The sequence below is a fragment of the Pimephales promelas genome, chromosome 1, assembly GCF_988280905.1.
Source record: "Pimephales promelas chromosome 1, fPimPro1.hap1.1, whole genome shotgun sequence".
NCBI classification, from domain to species: domain Eukaryota; kingdom Metazoa; phylum Chordata; class Actinopteri; order Cypriniformes; family Leuciscidae; genus Pimephales; species Pimephales promelas.
The window spans coordinates 41,565,220-41,592,539 of record NC_142769.1 but is presented as its reverse complement, the minus strand read 5'-3'; the positions used below and the strand labels follow the sequence as shown (position 1 = coordinate 41,592,539).

General features: G+C 36.2%; 1 protein-coding gene across 4 annotated transcripts in view; it reads right to left on the bottom strand.

Moving 5' to 3' along the window:
* Positions 1-24,755, bottom strand: part of arnt2 (aryl hydrocarbon receptor nuclear translocator 2) — an 81,580-nt gene extending 56,825 nt beyond the window's left edge. For 2 of the 4 annotated variants that reach the window (XM_039670521.2, XM_039670599.2), the window contains exons 1-6: positions 24,385-24,549; positions 17,467-17,578; positions 12,033-12,080; positions 10,650-10,694; positions 9,031-9,244; positions 8,247-8,460 (exon numbers count right to left, since the gene is read on the bottom strand). In XM_039670521.2, coding sequence (XP_039526455.1) covers positions 8,247-8,460; positions 9,031-9,244; positions 10,650-10,694; positions 12,033-12,080; positions 17,467-17,578; positions 24,385-24,415 — 664 coding nt within the window. In that variant the 5' untranslated portion in view covers positions 24,416-24,549. Of the gene's footprint in view, positions 1-8,246; positions 8,461-9,030; positions 9,245-10,649; positions 10,695-12,032; positions 12,081-17,466; positions 17,579-24,384 lie in introns of all 4 variants that reach the window. The other 2 variants (XM_039670685.2, XM_039670780.2) reach the window with 1 other exon arrangement.
* Positions 24,756-27,320: the final 2,565 nt, after the last annotated feature.

The window sequence follows — 27,320 nt, the reverse complement described above, 5'->3', positions numbered from 1 at the left end:
AGAGGACATAGCCAGGCTTGTGACCGGTTGGGGAAGCACGACAGGAAGTGTGGTCTCAGTTGAAGAGGCCCCCGAAGTAGACTCCCACGACAGCCGTCTCTCTCGCTTGCCACGGAGACTTGCGGGTGCAGCTGATGCGTCGGGAGCCGAAGTGGAGTGAGCCTGGTTCCCCTGCGTAACCACGGCTAAAATGTGACCCTCCGGGATCACTGGCAGCCTGGCAGGTGGTGACAAGCTTGTGGGTGTCTGTGACTCTCTCCGGGATAAGCTATCCACCACAGCTTGAAATGGGCGACGAGTGAGCTCCTCCCGTTCAGTCAACGGAGGTGGAGAGTTGAGACCGGCGATGAAATAGCGAGAAACCAGGACCTCAGGCAGGAAGAATCTCCTTTCTTCAACGACCTGAGCATACTTCTGCAGGGACAACTCACCCTGGGGAGGAAATGGAAGTCTTCCAGCTCTACTATCTGCGATGGCCGACTGCCACCATAATTCTTGGTCAGCCGGTTGTGGTCTATTGGGGAAAGACAAACAGTCTGCTGGGTTCTTCTCTGGTCGGTTCATTCTGTTATGAAGTGGAAGGATGATGAACCCAAACGCAGACAGTGTACAATGAACTCAGGGTTTATTAGGACAAAAAAGGAAAACAAAGCCCACGAGGGGGCAAAACAAGACTGGGTAACAAACACTAGACTTAAACTGAGGTCAAGACAGGAACAATACTAAAACACGAACAGACTCTGGATTAACAGTTAACTCAAGGGATTACTCACTGCAAACTTCACAAAACAACAAACAGATCTCACAGCAGGTTTCACAGCATGTTTCAAACAATGAACCGACACAGGACAGCAAACACAAGGGGATTATAAAGGGGAACACTAATGACCAGGACAGGTGAAACTGACTAGACAATAATCACAAGACTAGGATAACAAGGGGGCGGGGTAAGTTAACGAGACAACACAAGCACATGGCCCAAACAGGCCATGCACTTGCACACAAAACATGATTCTGTCATGATCCTGCCTCACGACTAGAGAAAATCAAAGACAAGAAGGCAGAATCATGACACCAGTCTCATCTGCTTCCAGTTATTTTAGGTCTACAAATAGTCTATTATGCAGCTTAATATTGAAAACTTCAAGATTCAAAGATTCAAAAAACTTTGTCAATCAGCTAGTGATAAATATTTGTCTTACACTTCAAATATTGTCGTAATTGGCTTTATGCCGAGCGTCACGTGACCAAACCGGAAAACAGGTCTCATCGCTTCCGCTTGTCAGAGAAAGTGTTACGGCCGTAAGAACTGACTACGATATCTATGGATTTTTAAGGTAATCAGCTAACCTACCTAGTTCACTTTGTTATTGGCGTTTTATTCCATTTAAATATCTAAACGTTACTGTGAAGAAGAACAATTATAAAACGTTTAAATATCAATCTACACATGTGAGGGACATTGGTTATGCTAATCTTTGCTCGCTCCTTTTAAGTTATCTTGAGTAAAACCGCAAAAAAATTCATGAAGCACATACAAAAGACCAGAACCGGAAGCGATGAGACGGAAGTAAGTTGTGCATAGAGCCTATTACAAAACACAATAGTTTGCAGTGCAAATAGTTATACAGTTTACTGCACTTCGATATTCTTCAAGGTATATAGTGGCTAATGAATCGAACATCTCGGACATTCACTAAAAAATAGTTGCATTGTAAAAAAAAAGGTTGATACAGGCAAGCAGATAAGCCAAAACATTTTATAGGTACAGTTTTGTACAGGTAAAATAACTGGAAGAGAATGACACCAGAAGCCAAATGGCTGCACCCACAACCTGATAACTTATTCAAGCCATGACCTCATAAAAGCCATTGACCGGTTTTACGGTAATTCTCTTTGATCGCCTCTCAATCAATCTTTTTGTTTGCACTGGTATGAGTAAGTGCTAGTCATATATGCTTGGTGATTTGCTGTTTTGAAGACCAGCGTGGGTTTGGATGACCGTTCATCAGCTTCCCGCTTCCCAAAGCAGAGCTCAGCAGGTGGCGTTTGCTTTGGAGCAGGTTCCCTGGGTGCTTATACAATGGAGAACTTTGGTCGATCTTTAAAGGACTCCAACAGCAGCCATGGGAACATGGCTTCAACTCCGTGACCACCTGAAGGGGATCTAAGGACAACACTTGGAGGAATGAGGAAATGTTAGCCAGAACTCCCAGATCGGTCCCAGAACCACAAGGACTTCCAAGCAAAATCCCCAAATCCTCTGAGAAGAAAAAGGCACAATGTGGAATCTGGGCAAAGGCCCGTTTCATTAGCATTACAGAATGCATAAAGGGCCGCGCCGCACATATACATCCCATTTTTGCCACACAGACTCCATTGTTTCTCCTCTGTGGGCAAGTGTATCATCATTATTCTAAAAATGAACAAAGCAACAAAAAAAATGGCAAATATCCCAGGCCACCAACCAAAGCCAAGCTAAATATTGAGGCGGCGGTCGTCTTCGACAAGACTGTCGTAGATGGAAGGACAAATAAATAGTGTTGCCAGAGAAATAATAGCTGTCCTTCAAGGATGTGTCCAAATGGAAATTTAAGCATGTAATGAGATTGTTATCTTCATCAGCAAAGTATGTTTATAAAAATAAACTCGGGTAAAATGGGTCGGGTTAGTCATCGACTAAAGAATGCTCTTTTGAGATTAAGTCCTGTTACACTGTTTGAAGACACTCTGGAATGGTTTTTAAATTTGGCAGTCGTGTTTAATTTCCACAGAGAATTTCAGGTCGGGATGTTGCTTGAATCTGTAACTTTAAGGAAAGCTGTATTCTGTTATTCTTTCATTTATATTCAACCATGATTCCATTAATCCATGGATTCCCTGGAAATCAACATTGTGATGTTGGCAAACGCTTGCACCATGCTTTACAAACAATAATACATGTATTATTATTCAAATCAGCTGCTTTCTCATATATTTGCAGTTATTGTCTTAAGATTAGTCATTCGTTTTCATGCCATGTTACAGCTCATAGCTCACAAAACTTGTAAACAGGTTAGATACATAAGCTATGGGCAACAAAAACAAATTTGAGCATTTTTTGCATGTCGCAATGCTCGCTTTAATAACTGATGAGAAAAATATTTCATTTTGTCACCATGAAGATGAATTGCATTGTAAAAATTCTGATAGTTCAACAGTATTTGTGACTCATGGCACTATGTGCATAACTAATGTTATGTAAAAATGTCTCTAAATGGCAGAAATGCCTTCGGTGGGCCATTCATTATGCTTTATAAATACACATTAGGATCAGTTTTATGTGGCAGTGAAACATGGTAATACTTTTCTATTAATGCTTACAGCTTTATAAAGTATAAAATATTAAGATCAACTCTTAATCTGATGTCTCGTGTTATTTATATTATATTATATTATATTATGTTTTGCAATTCAGAACACCATTAATAGGTTATAATGAATTTTAACAGTGATTACGAAACATAGAATGTGTTGTATAAAAAATAATTGTATGTAAATGTAAAGTATTTTGATGAATTACATACAGTATGCAGCAGGCTTCATGTAAAGCTTTCCATGCATATATGATTATGTATATGAGACAAGAACAGATTGTGTAGTTTCACACAGGTGTGTTGTGTGGTCTGATGGATGGTGTACAAGATCTAACTGATGTCTCCAGCCATCATTTCCCACTTCGGGGGTAAACATGCACAAACGCACACACACTAACAGAGCAGCCCAAATCACTCTTAATCAATTATGTATGCAGAGCCAACTCTTAACATTCCAGCACAGAGAACACATTAGTGAAGCATAGTTTGAGGAGACGTGGATAATATCTCCCTTGGCCGCTTCATTTGATCACTTTACCACTGAAATATATGATGTTATCAAAACCTCATCACGAGTGCCATATTTTAACCGCAATATTTTATCTGGACCTTCTGCAAGAACGGAAAAACTTACAAGTTTCTTTGATGGGAAAGGAAATTACTTACAACCCTTTTCTGGAGATGTACACATTTTACATGATGTACAACATCTGAGATCACCAACAAAACATTCATTTCAAATTTTATATATATATATATATATATATATATATCATATTCACTTTTAAGTTTCTTTCTTCTGTTGAACTAAAAAGAAGATATTTTGAAGAATGTTGGTAACCAAACAGTTGACAGAAGTCATTGACTTTAGAAGCTCAGAAGCCACTTTATATTAAGTACTTTACTTTGCACTTACATCGAAAAAGAAGTACAATGTACTCATTGTGTTCACGTTGTATTTTAAAACACTTTTGTTGCAATTGAGGTGTGATACGGGTAAGGTTAGGGTCAGGTGTGGTGGTATGGGTAGGTTAAGGTGTAAGGGAAGGGGCAACAGTGTAATTACAAACGTAATTACATAAATTAGGTACAGCTGAAACTACATGCAGGTATTTTCAAAATATAAGTACAATGTAAAAACATACGTACACAATAAGTCCACTGTATCAAATTATTAATTTCAATGTAAGTGCAATGTACTTAAAGCCACTTTATATGGGTTCAAAAAAAAAATAGTATGGAAGTCAATGGCTACCGTCAACTGTCAGTTCCCAACATTCTTCAAAATATCTTCTTTTGTTTTCACAGAAGAAAGAAACATAAGGACTCATACAGGTTTAGAAAAACATGGGGGTGAGTAAATGATCTTTGGGTGAACTTTCCTTTTAATACTTTTATTCAGCAAGGATGCATTAAGTTATGTTAGAATAGGTCTAATTCAAATAAATGCTGCTCTTTCTATCCATCAAACAGTTTCCACAAAAATATGAAGCAGGATATTTTATAACTGTGTTTAACATTGATCATAACAAACAAATGCAGCTCTGGTGAGCATTAGAGACTTCTGTCAAAAACATTTTAAAAAGTGTTACATTTACATATTAAAATAAAAGAAATCTCAGTTTTCCAATGTGGTCTCAGACTTTTGGCTCCCACTAAATAGCCACCAGGAACATGATAATTTTCATATTACAGACAAACGCATTAGTGTGTTTCATGTCACAGCCAAACCACAGGAAGATAGATGTGCTGAATACAATTACACAACTAAAATCATACAGAGATGAACACAGATGCCTCTTTGCATTTAAAGTGAATCCTCAGAGATCTGACAGCGCTCATATTACTGTGGTGAGTAACAGCAGACACTTTGACCCCGAGTCTGATTTAAATGTGGTCCGAGCCACATCGATGACGGGTCCTCTCAAAATAATCATCATCTCACGACTGGTTGGCATAATGAACTGTGACAATGCCCTGCTCGCACCTTGTCTGACTGTAGAGACATTTTATTACTTAGGTGGATATTATCATACGGCTCACTGAAACTTTTTAATAAAAGGGAAAATCAGACAAGAACGACAAAAGGGCTTTGAGAGACAGAGACCACAATGGATAATTCCAACTGTCACTATAATTAAATTATAAAGTCATTGCATGCTTCAGGAGGTCAGCGTTTCAGGGTAATTATCGTATACTAAAACTAAAAACGATCTTTTATGTAAAACTATGTTTGAAACTGCAGTTATTATGTGTACAGTATGCAAATATTCTGTATGAATGGAATACCTGGATGAACTATACAACATTTGGAGTAAAACAAAGGGGAGAAAACTGTTTCCCACAATTCAATGCACTCAACTTGATGGTCCATTTCCAATGAACTAATGGAAAACAATTTCAGCCTTGATTTTGTACATTATTTCATAATTTGATCTCTACAAATATTCAACATATTTCGTAATTATGTATATATATATATATATATATATATATATAGAATGCCTATATATATATATATATATATATATATATAGAATGTAAGTCACTTAGGATAACAGTTTCATGCATCTTTCAATGCAAAAAATGTTAAAATATAAATTTGTCCTTTATATAAAAGCTGAACTGAGACTAACAAAGCCATTTCAGAATATACACTGAACCTTAAACCTGAAAATACTATTACCAATAAGGTAATAAAAACCAAAAAGGCAACACTACAATAACCTTCCCATTGCATATCTGATGTTTAGAGTGATATCTCACAGATTATGCATTTATAGTCCCTTGAAATATTAATCCGCATTTCAATGACAAGATGGAAAGATTTCTCACAGTAAATACGTTTTGTTCTGTATCTGAGAAGAATAATTCATCTTGTGGTTTATAAAAAAACGTTGTGGGTGTTCACAAAGAAGAAAAGAGCCTATGTTTGCTGTATGTATGTAGCGCCATCTAGTGGAGAAACATTTACTGTGGGCAAGTTCAACTTATTTTGAGTATTTGAGGACATGTGTGCTTGATTCAATAAGCATGTATCTGTTTTGAGGTGAAGCCATTGATCTTCCTATAATAAACAAAGAAAGTTTAGTTTGAAAGTTAAAAAATAACTAGCATTTTGGAGACTACAATGGGAAAATGCCCTATCTATCTGACAGACATCACTGAAAAAGTTGTCTTGAGAAATCACTAGCCTCTGTAATCAACAAAAAGAGCATGGAGAGCGGTCCGCCCAAACAGAAACCCTCTTTGCCCGTAAATAAGATGAATGGGAATGCTGATGGATGGCTTTCTCTCGATATTATACAAGTCCTTGTGTGGTTGGGAGAGTAGAAAAACAAATATCTAAACTTAAGCACCTGCCCAAAAAATCTGATCTAATCTTCATCAAATATACAACAAATAATTTGGACACTCCGATAAAAACAGTACATTTTTAATCAAAGCCATCTTGAGTATAAATTAAGTTTCATTGGTTCTACAATGAAAAAAGATAAATACTGTTTTCGGAAAAAAAACTGCTCTCCAATTCAGACTTTTTATCTCACAAATCTGACTTTTTCCCCTCACAGTTGTGTTTAAATTTCAAGAAAAGTCAGAATTGTAAGATAAAAACTCAGAATTGCGAATTGCCTAAGCATCTGTCTATGATTAAATTCACCCCCACCCCACTATGATATTTATCATTAACAGAGTGAGTTTGCCAGTCAAAGTCAAAGTCCTGACCTCTGTGATGATGAGATTCAAACAAAGCTAATTTTACACAAACAAACCATTTTTTTTTTTTAAATGAATAATCTGTACTAGAACATTGCAGTACAACATCTGCATACGATCACCCATTTACCTCAGCATTGTTGTTGTCTTGAATGCCTTTCATACATTTAAGTTCACTGAATCCTTTGGCACTAAACTCATTTTAGGATTCTGATCATGTAAGAACTTGTTTTTGTTTTATTTTCAAAAAAAAAATCTTAAAATGCAACTCAAACTTTTTCAGTTATGTCCTAATGAAAAGTTCATTAGCTCGATTTCAACTGTTTGTTCAAACTTTGAATGCAAAGTGCCATAAACAAGCAGCGGTTTGTTAGAAAATCTCACAGATAATTAAAGTTACCGCTGACTCGTTCTCGCCTCAAATACTAATGAGGCGTCTGAATGTTCCCTGTGGAGAAATATTAAAGAGGACATTTTCAGCACTTGCTGAATAAGTGGATATCTTTGATGTTCACTTAAAATGTATTCGAAATTTGCATCAAAAATATTAAAATGGCCTTAATTTACTTCTTGCCTTGTGTGTCTTTCTCAGCCCTGTTACTTATTTTGATGATCTCCATATCATAAGCCAATCACACTTCAGACTTAAAACGATATGGCCCCTTTTTACTGATCTGAGGCAGATAAAAACAGTATATCCGGACACACTCAGAGTATGAGTAGGAGACGACAAACTGCTGACTGTATGTATATGTGAAAACACACCCACCCAAACACACACAGGGTTTCCACAAGGACAAGGATTTTGGATATCTTTGTGGACACAAACACACACACACAACAACCACTATTTAAAATGCTGTGGTCAGTAAGATAATAAAAAAGAATTAGACCTTTTATTCAGCAAGGATGCACTGAATTGATCAAAATTTAGACAGTAGGTAGTAAATTGCAAATGACAACACACAGGTTGTAGACACCAAAAACATGAATTGCAAGGAATTCACCCAGACTGGGATGGAAATGTGTTGGATCAGCTATTCCAAACTGCTGAGTCTGACACCATGACTAGAGCTTGACATTTATGGTAGCCATTGTCTAGCAGTTAGTGCTCGTGCTCCGGACATGTTGAGCGAGAAAAGCATCTTGCAGTAATAAGTGTCTGTCTCTCACCTGTCATTGAATTCTCAGATGTGCTCAGCTGTTCCCTCAGTTTGTCCACGTCATCTGGATGGACCTGCTCATAAAGCGTGCTGCCAAACCACTCGGCCTGCGGATGGTTCAGAACAGGAGTGACAGAATCCGACACGTAGATGACACGACCCGTCTCAGCCGCCACCACAAACAAGAAGCCATCTGCCGCCTCCAGAATCAAGTGCTTCAGTTCCTGTGACAGTAAATAGAGTTTCAAATGAGATCTATAGACCTTAAAGAGACATTTAGAGTATATATAATGCCTTGATTTTCCTATTTAAAAACAGTGTTTTGTTGCACATTTTGTATATATTTGGGTCTATGCAGTTCATGGTTATATTAACCCTGTACAGCCTGACATATAAAATAGTAGTGAGAAAAATAGATATTATTTCTTTTTTAAATGTAACAGTTTATTGAATCGACAAAACCCAAAACAAAAGTTTGCTTTTGTTTTTTGTTGAGTATCATATTTGATACATCAGGCTTATATGGCTAATATAGTATGATAAAGTGAAGTAAAAAGCAAACATATATGCAATAATTTATATGGGCATGAAGAAATTAAAATTCGATCATGTTGATCTATTTGAATTTAGTGGCTTTAGAAATGTACGTGTCAAATATGATACAATACGCTTTATAGGGATTAATAAATGCTAATGTTTCATTTTGGCCAGTGTCAAGTGTTTAATAAAAAAAAAATGAAATCAGCTGAGATCCACTGATGTCTATCAAATGTTTCAGACGAGTCATTCGTCACCTGTTCAGTCAGAAAGGAGGGTTTGTAAGCCCCGTCGGTTGACGTGTTCCCCGTTCCCCTCATGGACTTCATGTGTGAGACGGCCATGCGCAGGATGGTGAGCTTGTCTGGTTTCCTCGCTAGAGCGCTGCAGGTGGGCACCATGTCCGACAGCTCTGTGATGTATTGGGTCATCTTATTACGCCGGCGACGCTCAATCTCACTGTGGTTCTCTCTGGATGGAGAAAGGAACAATACTGCCATCATTAGCATGTAATGAGAGACGCACAACACATTTTTACAACTACGTTTGGACCACAGGTACTGGATAATTACCATCAAGGATGTCAAAACTTTTATTAATAAATAAATAATAATAAAAAATTTAATTCACCTATATAAATAACTAATTTTAAAATATAACGATTTCTATATTGAACATCTACAATACTCAAATTATATATCTACAGTTTCTTTTTATTTTATACATTTATTCTTGTTATACAATGTTCATAGAATATGAATATATATATATATATATATATATATATATATATATATATTATACATTTATTCTTGTTATACAATGTTCACAGAATATGAATATATATATATATATATATATATATATATATATATTATACATTTAAAATGTTATCTTTTTAAAATTATACAGTATACTACATATATGTGACCCATATGTGGGCCCATTTTTTGACATTGAAATTAATATATCATATGAAAGCTGAAAAAGAAATTTACAAAATATCTTCATGGAACATGATCTTTACTTAATAGCCTAATGATTTTTGGCATAAAATAAAAATCAATAATTTTAACTCATACAATGTATTGTTGGCTATTGCCACAATTTCAAATATACCGACTTATGGCTGTTTTTTTGGTCCAGGGTGACATATAATAGCACTACTACATAAAACATTCACTATTTTTTATTATTATTATAATTAAAAATACATACAGTATTAATTCACTTTATATACAGAGTAAAAATAAAGGCATTTTGTGTGTGTGTGTGTGTGTGTGTGCAGCATTTTTAAGATCCTACTTTCACTAGTGGAATTAAAATTGTGAAATTATTTCATTAAATGCCACCTACTTATTGCTGCCCTCACGTCACAATCCATTCGACGTTAACTTTGATTGATGAATAAATAATCACAAATTCTCGTTCAGGAGGCGTTCAGGACACTTTACTTTCAATATACAGCAATACATTTATTTGGCTTGTGCTTTCTTGTCAAACTTCGAAAAAAGTTCCTTGGATTGATCTACTGCAACACTTCTTCACCTGACACATTCATTTTAAAAAAGTGCCAGAGAGTATAATATAAGACTTTTTCCACTTCATTCTTGTGATTTAGCTGAGACTTCGGTAATAAACTGAACGCTGACAGATTCAGAAGCCAGGATACTGTATTAGTCCACGGAGTGCAATGGCTCAAAGCAACATGACAATTTCAGAAGAGAGTGTCAGCGGAGGATAATTAAACACATTCATTTAAGATTAGATCTAAACAGAGTTTCTCGCTTGAGGTTAAGAGAATGAGGTTGGTCCTGACAGCATCAGGGGCCTGATTTCAATCTATCCTGGGGGAACTTCCCCGAGACAGCCCTACCTGGCATAACGCTCCTTATCACCAGGAATTTGATCATCGTCATACCTGATGAAAAAAATAAAATAAAGAGAGAGATTGGAATTAAAAACGGAAAAAGAGCCTGAAAATGTCTTAAAAAGTCACACCATTTTTAAGTTTTATGACTGTGGCTAAAATGAAATGATCATGAACCAAATTTATTAATGTTGAATGGCTTGACTTAAAGATAGTGTGTGAATATGGTAATATAATAAATGGACTGAGATTACTGGATAATGAAAAACAACAAAAAAGACAAACTAAGCAATCTCAGGTGTCTGTATCGCAGAATATAAAATCACTGTAGCCTAAATAGCTCGAAAAAGTGGTTCCAAGTATTATTTTAGTATAATTGAGAGACTATTACAGCATATATATATATATAGATATTATTCTAGTTTGTCATTTTTAATAGTTATTGTTTTTTATATATGTCTATTTAGTTGCTAGTAGTTTTTATTTTTTGTTATTTTTTTTAGTTTGATAAGTTAAACTAATTGAAAATGAGAAAAGTTGCTTGTAATTGTATTTCAGTTAACACTATAATAACTGCTTCAGTCACACTTAATGTACAGTATAAATGTACTACTTTATATTCAAAAGAAATTTACATTACATTACATATTATTAAATAATATTAAAACTAGTCTGCAGAAAATACTTTTTGGCACCTTTGTATTTAAGAAATTTTTTAAAAATTAAAGAGATTAAGAAAGAAATGTCTGTAACTAATATGGCCATCTTATAATGTTTAAGCAGAAGAGCTCACTCAAAAAATGAATATTATGTCAATTTAATCAGCCTCATATTGTTCCAAACATGTGTGCTATTGTTGTTTTTATGAGATTTGATGGTGTCAATCAAAGTTCTTGGCCACTGACAATATAAATTTCAGTCCTAGAAATATAGTGGGATTGACTTTTCTGCAATTCAATTGCACAAAAAAAAAAAAAAATCACATATTGGTTTGGAACAACTTATTGGTAAAATTTGAGTAAATAATGACAGCATTTTATTTATTTTTTTAAATTAAGACCATTCCTCTAAGTGGGAGTGAAATAGCTGGAGTGTTTCTTGAATCTCCCAGCAGGAGTCAGTGTCTCCAATCTAATGCTACAGCTAACGGTGAAGCATCTTTACCGTCAGTCGCAGTGCAACTATGGGTACAGCTCCTTTAAAAAGAACATGAACTGAAAGGAAACCATAAGTTGAGGGCAACAAAACATGAGAGATGTCTTGAAATGGCACAAACTGGCACAGCTGAAAGACATGGTCAAACAATATAAAATATAAAAGAAAGGACATGGCGCATGGACTAGGTAAGTCGTTTGTCTGAAAAAGCTTGCAAAAATGTGAAAAGTTTACCTTGAAAATTTGCTGGGTCCCTCTCCGTCCTCATCATCAAATTCCATCCTAAATAAAAATAATTTGTATATAAATTTTGCACAGCAGGGCTGATTTTGTGGTATGCATCCATCATAGTACAAGAAAAAAAGAAATCTAAATCAATAAAAGAAAATATATGCTGGTGATGCAACAGAAAAACTGCTTCATATACTTCATACAAGCACATAAACAAAGTAAATCTAAGTAACAATAGAACAGAGAAGCTAAACACAAAAAACGAAAAAGTAACCAAACAGTCCATCATAAAATCAAAAACCAAAAAGCAGATTATTACACTAGCTAGTAACAGTCAAACTTCTACAGTCAGTTAGTCAGAAACTTCTATCAGGAGATTGTGATATTTTGCTTGATTTTTTTTATGTGAATGAATACGAGGCTGTAAGGGACAGAAGTTCAGGTGTTTTTACTTTCATTAGTAATAAATTAACTATGGCAAGGTTTATAGTCATAAACTATGAGAGTTGTTTACACAATAGAAACACAATGTTTTTTAGCACAATCTCTAAAAAAATATATATATATTTTTTTTTTCAAAAAATCAATATCAGTTAAGTTTCCATAATAGTTCCTCTTTTATTTGTGAATGAGTCCTCTTAGTTCCTCTTTTTATTTGTGAATGATTAATAACTAGGCACGATATATATATATATACACAGTATGTGACCCTGGACCACAAAACCAGTCACATGGGTACATTTTTTGAAATGTAGATGTATACATCATCTGAAAGTTAATTAAATAAGATTTTCATTGATGTACGATTTGAAAATCTGGAATCTGAGGGTGAAAAAAAAAAACAACAAAAAATCGAAACTCGCCTTTAAATTTGTCAATTTATGTTTGTGATTGTGCTATATTCACTCACAAAAATAAATGTTTTATATATATGTTAGGGAAATTACAAAATATCTTCATGGAACATGATCTTTACTTTATATCCTAATGATTTTTGTTCTCATTCTGTTTACGCCAAATTCTGACTCTACCATCAGAATATCTCAACAGAAATAGAGACTCATCAGACTAGGCAACATTTTTCCAGTCTTCAACAGTCCAATTTTGGTGAGCTCTTGCAAATTGTAGCCTCTCTTTCCTATTCGTAGTGGAGATAAGTGGTACCCGGTGGGATCTTCTGTTCTGTGGTAGCCCATCCGCCTCAAGGTTGTGCGTGTTGTGGCTTCACAAATGCTTTGCTGCATACCTCGGTTGTAACGAGTGGTTATTTCAGTCAAAGTTGCTCTTCTATCAGCTTAAATCAGTCGGACCCATTCTCCTCTGACCTCTAGCATCAACAAGACATTTTCGCCCACAGGACTGCCGCATACTGGTTGTTTTTCCCATTTCACACCATTCTTTGTAAACCCTAGAAATGGTTGTGCGTGAAAATCCCAGTAACTGAGCAGATTGTCAAATACTCACAACCATGCCACGCTTAAAATGGCTTAAATCACCTTTCTTTCCCATTCTGACATTCAGTTTTGAGTTCAGGAGATTGTCTTGACCAGGACCACACCCCTAAATGCACTGAAGCACCTGCCATGTGATTGGTTGATTAGATAACTGCATTAATGACAAATTGAACAGGTGTTCTTAATAATCCTTTAGGTGAGTGCATCATAAATAAATAAATGTTCTTCCTTAAAATACAGGGTGCACAAGTCAGGACACCCCTATTTTAAATTCCCATAGTCAGGCAGATTTTTATTTTTAAAGGCCAGTTATTTCATGGATCCAGGATAATGATGAAGTAGCCTGGCTGCGCCCTCCTACGCACTTCCGCTCAATTTCATTTTACTTCAGTACTGCGTCTGGGATCGCTCCATATCCTTAGGTTTCCAGAAATCAATTTTTTGTAGGACCAATCAGCGAATAGAGGGAGTGGCTGAGAACGATGACGTTGATTTCAGTTCGCGTCAGTTTGAGTTCAGTAATGGCAGCGGAGAAAGACGTGAGAAAAGCTATTCGGTCCGTTGTTGGAAAAGAAACTGCCGAATATACAGAATTTAAAGCCGGATTGTTATCTTCTCACCTCTTGTTGCACAACTGAGGGCCAAGTGAAGGAGGCAGAAAGTTTGGAAGTTTGTGCTGGGCAGTTCGTGCACGATGACCGTGACATTTTGGACGGACGGTTTATTAGCCTGGTGTTCGCGGTGTTCGGAAGCCCCGAGTCCTGGCTGCTAAACTATTGTTGAAGATCCGCTCAGGAGTCATGTCAGTCGCTCATATTCCCAACTGTATATTTACTGATTCTTGTGATGAACAGAACATTTTGAGCCCCTTTGTGCACTCGTGCAGGAGGTTGGTGTGTCAGTTTTACATGTTGTAAATCATACAAATTGGTTGTGATTTAAAAAAATAATAATTGTCATAAATAAAAATGTGAAAAACCATACTTTGAAGATATTTGATTTTCAGTTTTAGATGGCAATGGTTGATTTGTTTTACTAAAAAAAATAAATGCCATATAAAAATGTACAAACACATACTGTAACGGTTACCAGCTGGAGTGCCCTATTTATCCACCAGAGGGCACTCCAGATAAGACTAGGTTTCACACGAACTCCATTTCCCATAATGCCCCGTACCTAGGTCTAATCACCAACACAGGTGTTCCTCATTTACCCCTCCATATAAGCTGCTCTCTGACTCTCAATCAGGGCGAAGTCTTCTGTCATGAAGAGTCAGAAGCGTGCAGATCCATGTGCAGTTATATTTATTAAGAATAGTCAGACAGGCAGAAGTCAACGATCGGCATACAATATAGAGCAGGAAATCCAGAGCATAAACAATACCAGGCAGAGGTCAGGACAGGCGGCAACAATCAGAATCCAGGGATAACAGGCAAGGGTCGGGGCAGGCAGCAAACAGAGAATCAAAGTCCAGGAACAGTCGAGGGTCGATAACCAGAGAATCCAGATAATCACAGGGAAACCGCTCAGAAATGTCGCCGGGGCAAAACAAGACTTCGCCCTGATTGAGAGTCAGAGAGCAGCTTATATGGAGGGGTAAATGAGGAACACCTGTGTTGGTGATTAGACCTAGGTACGGGGCATTATGGGAAATGGAGTTCGTGTGAAACCTAGTCTTATCTGGAGTGCCCTCTGGTGGATAAATAGGGCACTCCAGCTGGTAACCGTTACACATACTTTGAAGACCAAAATTAAGGTAATTAAGAAACAATAAGACGTAATATGAAAAATTGTTGTTTATTACACATCTGCAGATAGAGACAGACTGATCATTCACTGTAGCAGCTAACGTTACAGCATTTGCGGCAGATCAGAAAACGACCACAGCGGCGTATTTGTAATGATTAGACACAGCTTCCACCGTTGGATGTATCATTGTCCTTCGTGTCAAATATACATTTCGAATTAATAATTGTTCCTAGATTAACAAAACCTGCGGCGCTCGTTGACTGAAATCCTATTGTAAACATAATCCTCTTCGGCGCGTGACATACGTCACTCACGACACCCCGTTAGCGATTGGCTATGGCAGATCGTGAGTGACTTTGGGCAGATCCAATAGATTTGAACTTTAATAGTGAACCCGCCTACAAGGAAGGAAACGTTTCTCAATGGAGCGGTTCCAGACTCTATGTGGAAATGAAATGAACTAGAGTCTGGTTGAACCAGGCTAGATGAAGTTCCCTCGGAATTAAAATAGCCCCACATCATCACATAGCCTTCACCATACCTAGAGACTATACTTTCTTCATTTTAGATTCAAACTACTACAATGACGCACATACTACACAGTTAATAAAGTAAAAAACTGGGCCCGGTTCTCTGATAACGCGGGTTTAACGACTTCTAAAAATGATGTAATACACTTTTATATTAATGGTAAGGTAATTGACAATTAGAATTGATGGGCAATCAGCTGCAGTTACTTCTGTTTAATGTGGTATTGATTGCCATTGGTTAAAGGCTTAAAGGCTTAAAGCAAAATTCCGCCGCGTTAGCCTGGCAAGCGCAGGTCTGAAAAGGTCCAGCAGCTCCATAATGAGTTGTCTTGGGAGGCGATTTTTTTAATATAGCCACGTCAGGCAAAATGTCAAAAGGGCTTAAGTTTTGCCGAATTAAAAAAAAATTACATTGACTAAACAGCTCCGCAGCCGGCGCCATCTTCGATACAAGGACATGTTGGATCGCTGCCACAGTTGGTCGCTTACTAGACACCACCATGCATACTTATTTATAGATCTTATCCATTTAGAGCAAAATTGTTTTGCCAGATTTTAATAATCAAAAGTGATTACCAATTTAAACTCTTTAATGACATTCCAAAATAGCCTAGGCTAATTACCATCATATTACCAAATAAAAATTCAACTTCATAAATTAGGCCTGTATCCATTGCAAACATATTTTATTATTAGTCTTAAAATGTCCATAACATAAAGTCATTGTTGAGCCACAACATTGTCAGCATACCGTAGTTTGACTTGTACTGCGCTGCACTGATTTCTAAAGACAGCTGCACAGTGGCGGCGACTAGCGTCTTGAGCTCAAACAATGCTAAGAGAGAGCTTACGAATGGTCCAGACCAACCTTACAAAAGTCTGACTTACAGAAGATAAACTTAGTGTACGGACGTGTCGGGAATCGTGCCATAAAATTAAGACAGAAGTTAAGGAATAGGTTAAGAGCTACTTAGCGATAAGGTGGTTTTGGGGGACCGGGCCCTGAGCAGTAGTTTGCATTCTGGGAACTGTAGTTCTGCCTCTAGCAACAGTATATGCCACTGTTACCCACTGAGATGAATTATCATGTTCTGGTATTCTACAGTTAATTGTGATCAAATCTATACAAAGGGCCCTATAAAAGTGTATACTATGTCTAATAAAGAATTAAAAATAGCTAGCAATTCATTATATTCAATTAATATCTCATTAAAAAAGTGATTGCAGCTAAAGTGTGTAATGTGTGCTTTAATGTGCTGCTTTCACATTAAAGCTTGCATTACACATCTTACTTTATTCAAAAAGAAATTACGTAAATAGAAATTATAAACATAGATTTAAAAAAAAAAAACTATGTATATAAAGAAGTTTCATTCCCTTAGGGAAACTGAACGTCTGAATGAACAATCATTTCATAATTTACTCATTCAGTAATAATAACAGTCTAATAGTCGAAATTCAGAATGTGTGTAAATAGATGATGACGCATAAATTCTCTCTCTCTCTATGTTGTAATGATAGGATATTTTTCACATTTGAATTTGTCTCTCCCCACCAGCCCCATTCCGCTCAAACAACTAAACCACACAGCTGACTATTTGATTATTTATTGATTTTTTTTACTTTGCAAACACTTTGAACTGTGAGAATAAAAAGAGAATCTGTAAATATGAAAATAATCGTCTGTTTAGCAAAATAACTCACCCTGTTGATCTCCGCTTGCCTCCTCGCCCTGGCATGGTGCCCACCATCCTGACCTGGCCCGCACCCACAGCGCCTGGCATGGCTACCGACCCCGGCAGATCCGTGCCCATTTCTGAAAAGGCCAAAAACATCTTCACAATCAACAAAGTGAAACACTGACCACATACATTAAGCTGGTGTATAAATGCAGATGCATATGCATAACTTACAACTTTTATGCATACCCACAATGTTCCCACTCTCCTTCCCTAATTTAAAGTAAAGGGAAGTCAGTCCCATCACACAATCCAGCCAAAGTACAAACATGCTCAAAAGTTTGGGATCCGTAAGATATTTTTTTTAATGTTTTTGAAAGTCTCTGCTATTCTTACTAGAGTATTTTATAGAGTAATTCTAGTATTTTATTTTGAGCATTGAGCAAAACACAGTAAAACAGTAATATTGTGAAATATAATTAATTGAAATTAATATTTTATTCCTGTTATGCAAAGCTGAATTTTTTCAGCATCATTAGTCCAGTCTTCAGTGTCACATGATCCTTCAGAAATCATTCTGAAACTATGTGTAATGTGAAAAGCGCTATATAAATAAATGTGAATTTAATGCATTCTAATATGTTGATTTCCTTCTCAAGAAACAATTCTTAATAGTATCATAATATTATATGTTGAAAACATTTGTGCTAATAAATGGTTTTGTGAAAACCATAAAACTTTCTTTAATGAATTTAATGAATAGAAAGAATAGCATTTATCTGAAATAGAAACCATTTGTAACATTATAAATCTTTATAACTTTTGAATCATTCAATGCATCCCTACTAAATAAAAGTAATAGCTCAACATTTTGTATTTGTGTGTTTCTGGTCACATGGCAAGACACAAATACACCAAAAACCATTATACCTGACGCATTCATTTAAACAGCATCATGTAACACACCAGTTCAGACTAACATCGCCAACAGCAGTTGACTAAGAAAATGAGCACATACTGACGTGTTCAGCACCATTGATTTAAGAATCATATTAATATTTGATAAAGTCTGCCTTCAACTTCTCCAGTACTAGCTAAGCAGACCCTTTCAGTGAGTTCTCATTAATTCATTTATGAGGTTTACAAACTTACACCTTATTTCAAACCTTAGTTCATATGAAGGTACGAGAAACCATGAATCCAAAGAGCAAATTCAGATGGGCAAAAGGTTGCCAAACATTAAATTTAATGTTAAAATATTCATCTTATTTTTTGGCCATGCACATAAATATCAGAAAGTGCACCAAATCACATATTTTTGCACAGTTTGGATCTCTGAATAAAAAAGAAGGATTTTTCTCCTCCTCGAGTATGAGCTCTATATTCTCGCTATACTACATGAGCCAAAAAAAAAGCCTGACGTAACAATGATATTTAACTAATGTTAACATATGTAAATGTTTGAAACATATGCAACATAGCAAAAACTGTGTGATCATTCTTCAAAATATCTCCATTGTAGATACCTTACTGCTTTCCAGAACTTTCTAAAGGTCCCTCATCCAGTCATTGTCTCTTAGAAAGCCCTCAGGTCAAACTCATTAACCTGTCTCATGGGATGGAGTGAAGGATAGACGACAGAGATAGGATGCTGCTGTCGCTCATTATAAATCACGACTCCACAGCCTACGTGCTCCTCTCTCTCTTTTCTCTCCTCTGACTCATTCTTTCCAATGTCAGAGGCCTGTTTTCCATCCAGATCTGCCCCTAAACAAAACATCTACATGGCACCCATCAATTGGGATCCCGCCTGTAATGTTTGAGCTCTTTAGAAATGTGGACAGTGCACGCCTCATGTGTTTTGCGTGAGAAGTGAACTCCATCGAGACAAAAACAGGCCAAATGAACAAATTCTTCAATCAAATTGTAGGGAAAAACTTCCAAGAACACCATGGTCTATTGGACCGTGGCCATCTTTACGGATCTATGCTGTGACAGATACACTTAGATAAATTGATTCTTTGGAGGAATGATTCAGGTCTGGATTATCAGTACCCGTACTTGAGGTTCAGCACTGGATCATGGGTCTGTGCTGCGGCAGTTTCAGTCGATTTTGGTGTTGCAATAGCAGATGCTGGAGAGCTATTGATCAAATGTTTGGTCAGTATTAATACTTTTATTCTGCAAGGATGAATTCAATTCATCAAAAGTGACAAGACACTTGTACCATTAGAAAAACAAATGATGTTATTTTGGACGTTCTATTAATCAAAGAATCCTGAAAAAAATATCATGGTTTCTGCATAAATATCAACATTGAAAATAAATGTTTCATTTGCAAATCAGTAGATTAGAATGATTGTGAAAGATCACATGTCTCTGAAGACTGGAGTATTGAAGCTGAAAATTACTTTTCCTTTGCAAAAGCTTAGCTTTGCCTTACTGTAAAAAAAATTTGTTGATTTAACTTAAAAAAATAAGTTGCCTTAAAATTTGAAGTTCATTTAAATGAAAAAATTGAGTTAATACAATGAAGGAGATTAATTTAATCATCAGAAACTCAAAATATTATGTTATCTGTACAACATAAATTATCTAAGTATATTTGACAAAAGAAAAAATGTGATTACAAATCATGAAAATATTTTTTTTACAGTGCAGGAATGCATTTCACAATCTTACTGTTTTCCCTATTATTCCCTATTTTTATCAAATAAATGCAGCCTTGGTACGCAAAAGAGGCTTATGTGAAAAACATACATACCATAAAAAAATCAAAAACTTTTCTCTATAGACCATTTCACAAGATGTAAACAACACTGGTCCAGAAACACTTCCTGTTTGTAACTGTTTTCTTTATTTCACATGTAAAGAAACATCTTAAACATGTTTGTTTAACTTTTTGATTCAGTTTTAAATGTTCTGTTGGTTGTATTTTATCCCAGCTTTTATGTAGTGTTAAAAAACTGAAACAGGAAGTGCTTTTGGACCAGTGTTGTTTACATCTTGTGAAATGGTCTATAGTCCTTGAAAATGCCCAGTCGCAGAGCACATAGTTTTCAGCCCTGTATATTATTTTGAATATGAGTTAAACAGAAATATTACAGCTAAATAAACGTCTGAATTGACTTAAGAATGGACTTTAAAACATATAGCTAGCTATTAAATTATTCAACCTCTTCATCTAGGAAGGTTTGAAAACTTAACATTTAGGGTATGTTTACACAACTATGTACAAAAATAAAGGAAGGTTTTTTTATCTGTACAGATGACAAAAGTTGTCAAAACGATCCCCGTTCACATGGATCTGAAAATGACAAAAAATGCTGAATTGCACTGCCAGGCAAGGAGTTGGCAATGTAACTTTGTAAAGAAAGAATAGACGCATATAGACTGAACATGCATTCACCATTTTCACAGATTCCTGTTTTTGTAGTTTACACAGAGATGATAACGGTATCGTTTTCAAAAACTTGCACTCTGAAGTGCACCAAAATGTGTAAAAAACACATGGAAAATTGTCTCATCTAACTATCCCCTTAGTTTCTATTCTCTCCAGCACTAAAACAAGAGTGAAAAGGGTGATTCAGAGCAGCTGAAGCATTATGATTTCAGGGTGTAGATGAGGTTGAAGGGACACTTGGCCTATTTCCATGCAGAAAAGAGTTTGATTCAGAGCAGGAATGGATCAGAAAGTAACAAGTTTAAAGGGAGAATCTACAAATAATTTAATTAACATGATCAAATCCTTTTTTTCCTGAAAGCACGAATATGTCAAGAACAATGACTCTTCTCTTTTGGTCTACTGTTCCACAGCCAAAGAAAGTTCATGCTGCCAAAAGCTTTAGATATTTCAGACATGATGGTCAGCAGAACATTTTTTTATCTTTATTCTAATTTCAAGAGTTTACAGAAATCAATGCTGTATTCCTTGACATAAGTTAAAAAAAAATCATAACCGAATTAAAGAGGCTATGAAAATGTCAATTTTCAAAGAGTTCACTAAACTATGAAAACAAAATGTAACTTTCAGGGCGAAAAAACTATTAAAGCATTTATTAAAACTAAGCTGCAAATTGACTTGTTCTGAATCCAACTGTCTGATATCAGGTAAATCAATATATATTAAAAAACAACATAAGTCAACAATGCCTGGATGATCAGAAACTTGGTTCGCCCACATAAAGAAGAGGAAATATCAGAAGCATATTTCATATATATATTTCAGCACAAGTTGTTTAAGGAATCTGTCACAATGTCATGCAGCTTTACAAATAGGCTGTTATTGAAGAATGAAGCTGTTAAAAACCCTATATTGGACTTGCAGCACATAAAAATGCAAGTTAACGTACTGCTGTCTTTCATCACAGACTTCCTTTTCATTTACACAGAAGTCTTAGGTGTGTTCACACTTGGCAGGTTTGGTTCAATTAAAACAAACTCTGGTGCGATTCCTCTGTTAGAGCGGTTCATTTGATTAAGTGTGAACGCTGTCATCCAAACCCTGGTGTGCAACAAACATGCGGAAAGAGCCCCCTGAAAAGATGGGTCTCGGTCCACTTCCAAACGAACGCTGATGCGGTTTGACTGAACACAACATACTAAAGACATATAAATGAACCAAAATACCAAGAAAAAGTCAAACCTGTCAACAGGTGATCAGCATTTGCTAGCTGATATGGCCCACCATATGCTCTAGAAACACACAAGTCTTTCTTAGCAATGCTACACTTCTGGTCAGCCCTGTTATCCATCCCTCCTCTCAATAGAAAGGCTTCCTTCACAAACACAAGTGGTCGGCAAACAGCCTGAACTGTTGCCAATCAACTGTGCCTGTAATCCCCATTGACAAACGCCAACTGCTATTTGTACGAAACACCTTCTTATCGCAGCCATGCTGCAACCAGGGCCTTTTGTTAAGCATTGTGGGCATAACGGTAAAAGTACAGATGGCCTACATATTTCTTAACCAAGCAAAATTAAAGCAAGCTGACTTTAAAACAAAGTGCCCTTGAGTTCAACTACAGTCATGTGACTTCAGCCCAGAACGCTCTCGTGCATTTTAAAGCACGCTTGGCAGCTCTGTGCGTCAACCAGGTGCTAATAACGCACACATTCTTTATTCATTTCACCTCATTTGCATTTACAATGAGGTAGCGGGAAAGGAATTGCCCGCTGGGGGGGAAAGAGTCATGGAGCGTAATTTACTTTAGCAAGTGGAGGCTGAATAAATTGAGCAGCAGTAGGTTTCTGTGACATGCTTCTATCAATCACTAACCCAGTTTGTTTGATTTGTACAGCGTGTTTGTTGCATAAAGTTTACTAGAAGTAGGAGTTTTTTTTATCATGCAAGAGATAATATTGCTTATATTTTTTCCAATTCAGACAATTTTGATTGTATGCAAACATATTTTTATATGAACATTTAGGGCCTCTAAATTATCAACACGTCTACTACATCCATTCAGTCACTTGATTGACAGTTTTAGCAAGTAAAATGCCTTTGTGAAAAATGTGTTTTTGCTATTAAATCTTTGATTATTAGCTTCTAAGTAAAAATTAAATACATTTTTATGCAGCTAAAAATATTTCAAGATGAACAATTACTTTTTTTAATTGTTAATTATCACATTTGATACATCAGGCTTTTGACTAATGTACATCTCACAATCATAATGGCATTGAATTGCATTATGTTTTGACCCAAAACCTTGATAATAAAACTAAGCATTTATAAGATATTCTATAATAATATAATATATTCTTGGGAGATCTAGAGTGACAACTGATGTGCATGCATATTGTGGATACTGTCTCTTTAAAGAATTCTGGATAGTCACATTAAAAGATATTAGCATTATTAAAGGTTATTAGCATTAGCTCTGATAGTTATATTAAAGGTTATTAGCATTTCATCTGTTTAGCCATATAAATAACAACATCTGCACCAAATTGCACATTTTTGCTCAGTTTGGGCCTCTGAATACAACTAAAGTGTTAACAAAAGTCACCTGAAGAAAATTTTCTATATCTGCAGCCCTGCTAATTTAATAATTTGGCCTTCTACATCTATTCATCATTGTTGTTCTGAGTCAACATCGAAACCTGAAATTATGTGCTGTCTAAAATAGACCACAAATGCCCACATAATCGTGACTCTGGTGGCAAGAAAGTTTCAACTCTATTCAGTGAAAAACTAAAAATGTCAAACATTCGTGTAAACTTACATAGCTCACCTGAGACAATTGTCCTGGGACAATCTTGCACAACAATCCAGTGCTCGTGTTTACATCTCGCACTGTCACTTTACCGTTTGCTCCTATTTTATTGCAATTTGTAGCTACGTGATAAATTTTGCCAGTTGTCTTTTTAAGTGTTTCACAGAGACATCAAAAATCTCACTTGCTATACTAATCTCTAATCTGTTCATATGACAATAAACTTGAATATTTTGGTTAATACTAGGCTACGGAATCAACAGGCTGAGGAAGTAAAGATCATAACAAATAACCTCGCCATTATCACCATTACAGTGCCATAAGCAACGTATCAGATTCACTAGCTGCGTATCAAGGAAATCAAATCACGTACTGGTTTGAGAAAATTTATTCAGCATCTAATTTGCATTAGTAACAAACCACGGCGGAATAACGCCAAATGTGGTACATTTCGTTCTGACGTCACATTACAGTCGCGCGATGTTCTACAGTCACGACAGAATTAACGTTATATTGACGATATATAGCCGTGATACAGTATGTTTATTCTAAATGTCGTTGTTGTTACTTGTGCAGGGGGGAGGGGGTGCTCGCGTGCGTTTAAACAGCCGCGGTTTCTTTTGTTAAGGCGAAAACACAATATTGGGTAAAACCCCGACGTTCGGTTTCCCTTTAAACACCACACACAATATATTTAAAAGCACAACGATAAAATTGCTACTCACCCGATGGGTTTACAGCGGCGGGTGTTGCCATATTGCCTGGGTGGAAACGCAGAAATGCAGAAATGACGCACAATACGAAAATAACGCCGCACGCGATCCTCTCCGAGTGTCTCAAACGCGCAAACTCAGTTCAGCCCCGCATGTGAAGAGGTGATGGCGTTCGAGCGATGCTGGGTGAGATTTTTCTGCGTTTCTGTTCGTTCATGTAGCAGTTCGTCTGACAAACGCAAGATGTCTGAGAGGTGGTGTGAACACCGCGAGACTTCAGTGAATTAATGAATGCAGGATCCAAGCAGCAGCTTCGGCGCCTTTCTGTCCTCCGAGAACTTCAGACCTGGCTGGTTGCTTTGCTATGGCCGTGTGCGCTTAGACATCACTGCCTGTTCTGAGATCCGTAATAGTCTATGTAGAGTTTTCTCGTATAGGCTATTGGTTTCAGACTCACAGTTAAAAAAAAAACACTAGTTTATTAGAAAATGTGTTAATATTTTTTGCGAAATGTCTTCCAAATAAAAGTCTAACATATTTATTTTTTCTAAATAAAAATGTAATTTGTTTCATAATCGTTTTATTGTTAAAAAATCCATTGATATCGATCAATCATTGATCAAAAATGATTCCATTGTGAAAATGGTCAGTGTGTGTTCAATGAACTAGACTGTATCTTTTTTCCTGGCATCAATGATGATGTTGTCAAGCTTTTTAGACTTAATGTGATTTAAAATAAAGCCACCATGAGAAAGATAGCCCCAGTTTTCCTCATTTGTGTATAAAGTGTTAAATGTTTGCCATCATTTTATAATTTGTCATATCCAAAAGCATGTCTGTTTATGTAAAATAATTTGTATAAATTAAATTTCTATATTGCACAGTGTTTAATATGGTCTAATGGTCTTGAATTTCCCTTACAGTTTTTGTTAATTGCTTAGGCTACACCCAATTTCTGAAACTACGGCTCTGTTTCTCACATAACTCACATTTCTCACATCTCATGCAAAAGCAAACACTTCATTCAGAACTATTTTAACACTTCTAAAAATGGTGTTTTTGCAACTCAACACACAAACCATTAAATAGTCACGTCTACACGCACGGATGTGTAAATAAAACAGTATCTTGTGTCTTTTGTTTGTTCAGTGTGCAGTCGAGTGTACAGGGGTTTGTCATATCACTCATAGGTATACACTAAAGTTGCTGCCTTTCATTTTTAAGTACAGTCAACTTGGATGTTGAAATAATTTGTAAAAATGTATTGAATAGCCTATTGTATAACATAAAAAAGTTGAAAATTGATAAGCCTATTTTGATGAGCAATTTGAAAACATTTGTTGCCATAACTCATTAATCAATTTATAAGTGAACATGTATTTGCACAAATTATAAACTATATGTACAGTATGCACAGTTGATAAACTTTACAGTTGAACTGTAATTGAACTGAACTGAATCAACACAACTGACTTGACCTGCATAATGACACATGTTAGAGCTGAGGTACATTTGAGTTTTTATTTCTACTGTAAGTGATTAAATTATGTAGGCTACATTTACAATATAAACAGAAATGCTATTGAGTTTTGATTTTTTTTAATTGAACAAATAGGTACAAATGTTTTTGCACATGATCGCTAGGTGTAGGTAATCGGTAAACGAGTGTGCTATTGAAATTGCATTGATTTCCAAATGCTGTTAGTTTTGAACTATGTGTCTAGTTTAGAGTTTTGAAAAAAGTTTGCTTCACAAAATTTCAAACTGAGTGTAAAGCAGATTATGTACTTGCAGTTTTGGTCTAAAAAAAGGTATGAGTGAATGATTTCGCCAAGTGGGCCTCAAGTACCACTTATAGTGTATAAGCATTTTAAAAAAAAGGTAAATCTGTTTAGTTTTGTCACACGATCTAGTTTTTGTAATTGAGCTAAATCGTGACAGCGATCAGAACACAGCGATCACAAGAGTGTAATATAATTTTAGTATTATTTCCATGGGGATTTACCTGATTAATCATGTGCCTAGAGACAATCTGATGATGAATTCCGTGAATAGATTCCTATTGAGGTCAAGTTCCCAAGGAATCCCCTGGCTTTAAAATTCTGTCGTACAGTGACCCCTCATATCACACTGCTCCAAAATCATTTATCATCACACATTGTTAAATACAAGTTAATCTGAATAGGATCAAAGTTAGTGTCTTTAAAACACAGGTTCCTTTATCAGAACAGATGTGAGGTACAGTAATGCTCATTGTTTTGGACTGAAACCGCTCTCAGTCGACTCCATCTTGTTTTGCACATTTCTTACTCACAGAAGTGATGGTGCCCTTTTTATATAAAGATGATGAAACACAAACACAGTGAAAACATTAATCTTCCAGTGTTCCACTCCAGTAACTCTTTTGATGATTTATGATGGAGCAAAAAACTATTTCCCACTAGATGTAGTGAGGGTCAAACAATGAGTGATCAACACTGTATAGGAGGTCAGGAAATTCAAATGCAATTCAAGAAAATGCACACACAAGGATACACACGATGACACAATGTTTGACTCTTTTAGGTTAATTATACAGTCTGGATTTTCCGGAGATTCTCATTTTATCTAAAAGAAAGGTTTGTCACAGTAACATAAAAGTCGGAAAGTAATACAGATGCCATTGATTCTGTTTCTAGAATGTTGTGATTATTTTCTAGTGTTCTAGAATCTAGACGGTTACTTCAGCTTTGCTAAGCATTTTTCTGAAGTGTTCCAAGTGGTTCCAAGTGGTTGCGAGGCTATGATGATGTGTTGCTAAGGCCCTGTTTACTAGTGTGTTTTCGCTTTAAAAAGGTTTAACTCCGGAGGTTTCGGCCCTCGGAAACCGAGATTTTTGGAAACGCTGCAGACACCGTTTAGTTTGGAAACTTTTGAAACGGAACATTTCCAAACGGAGACTTTTGAAA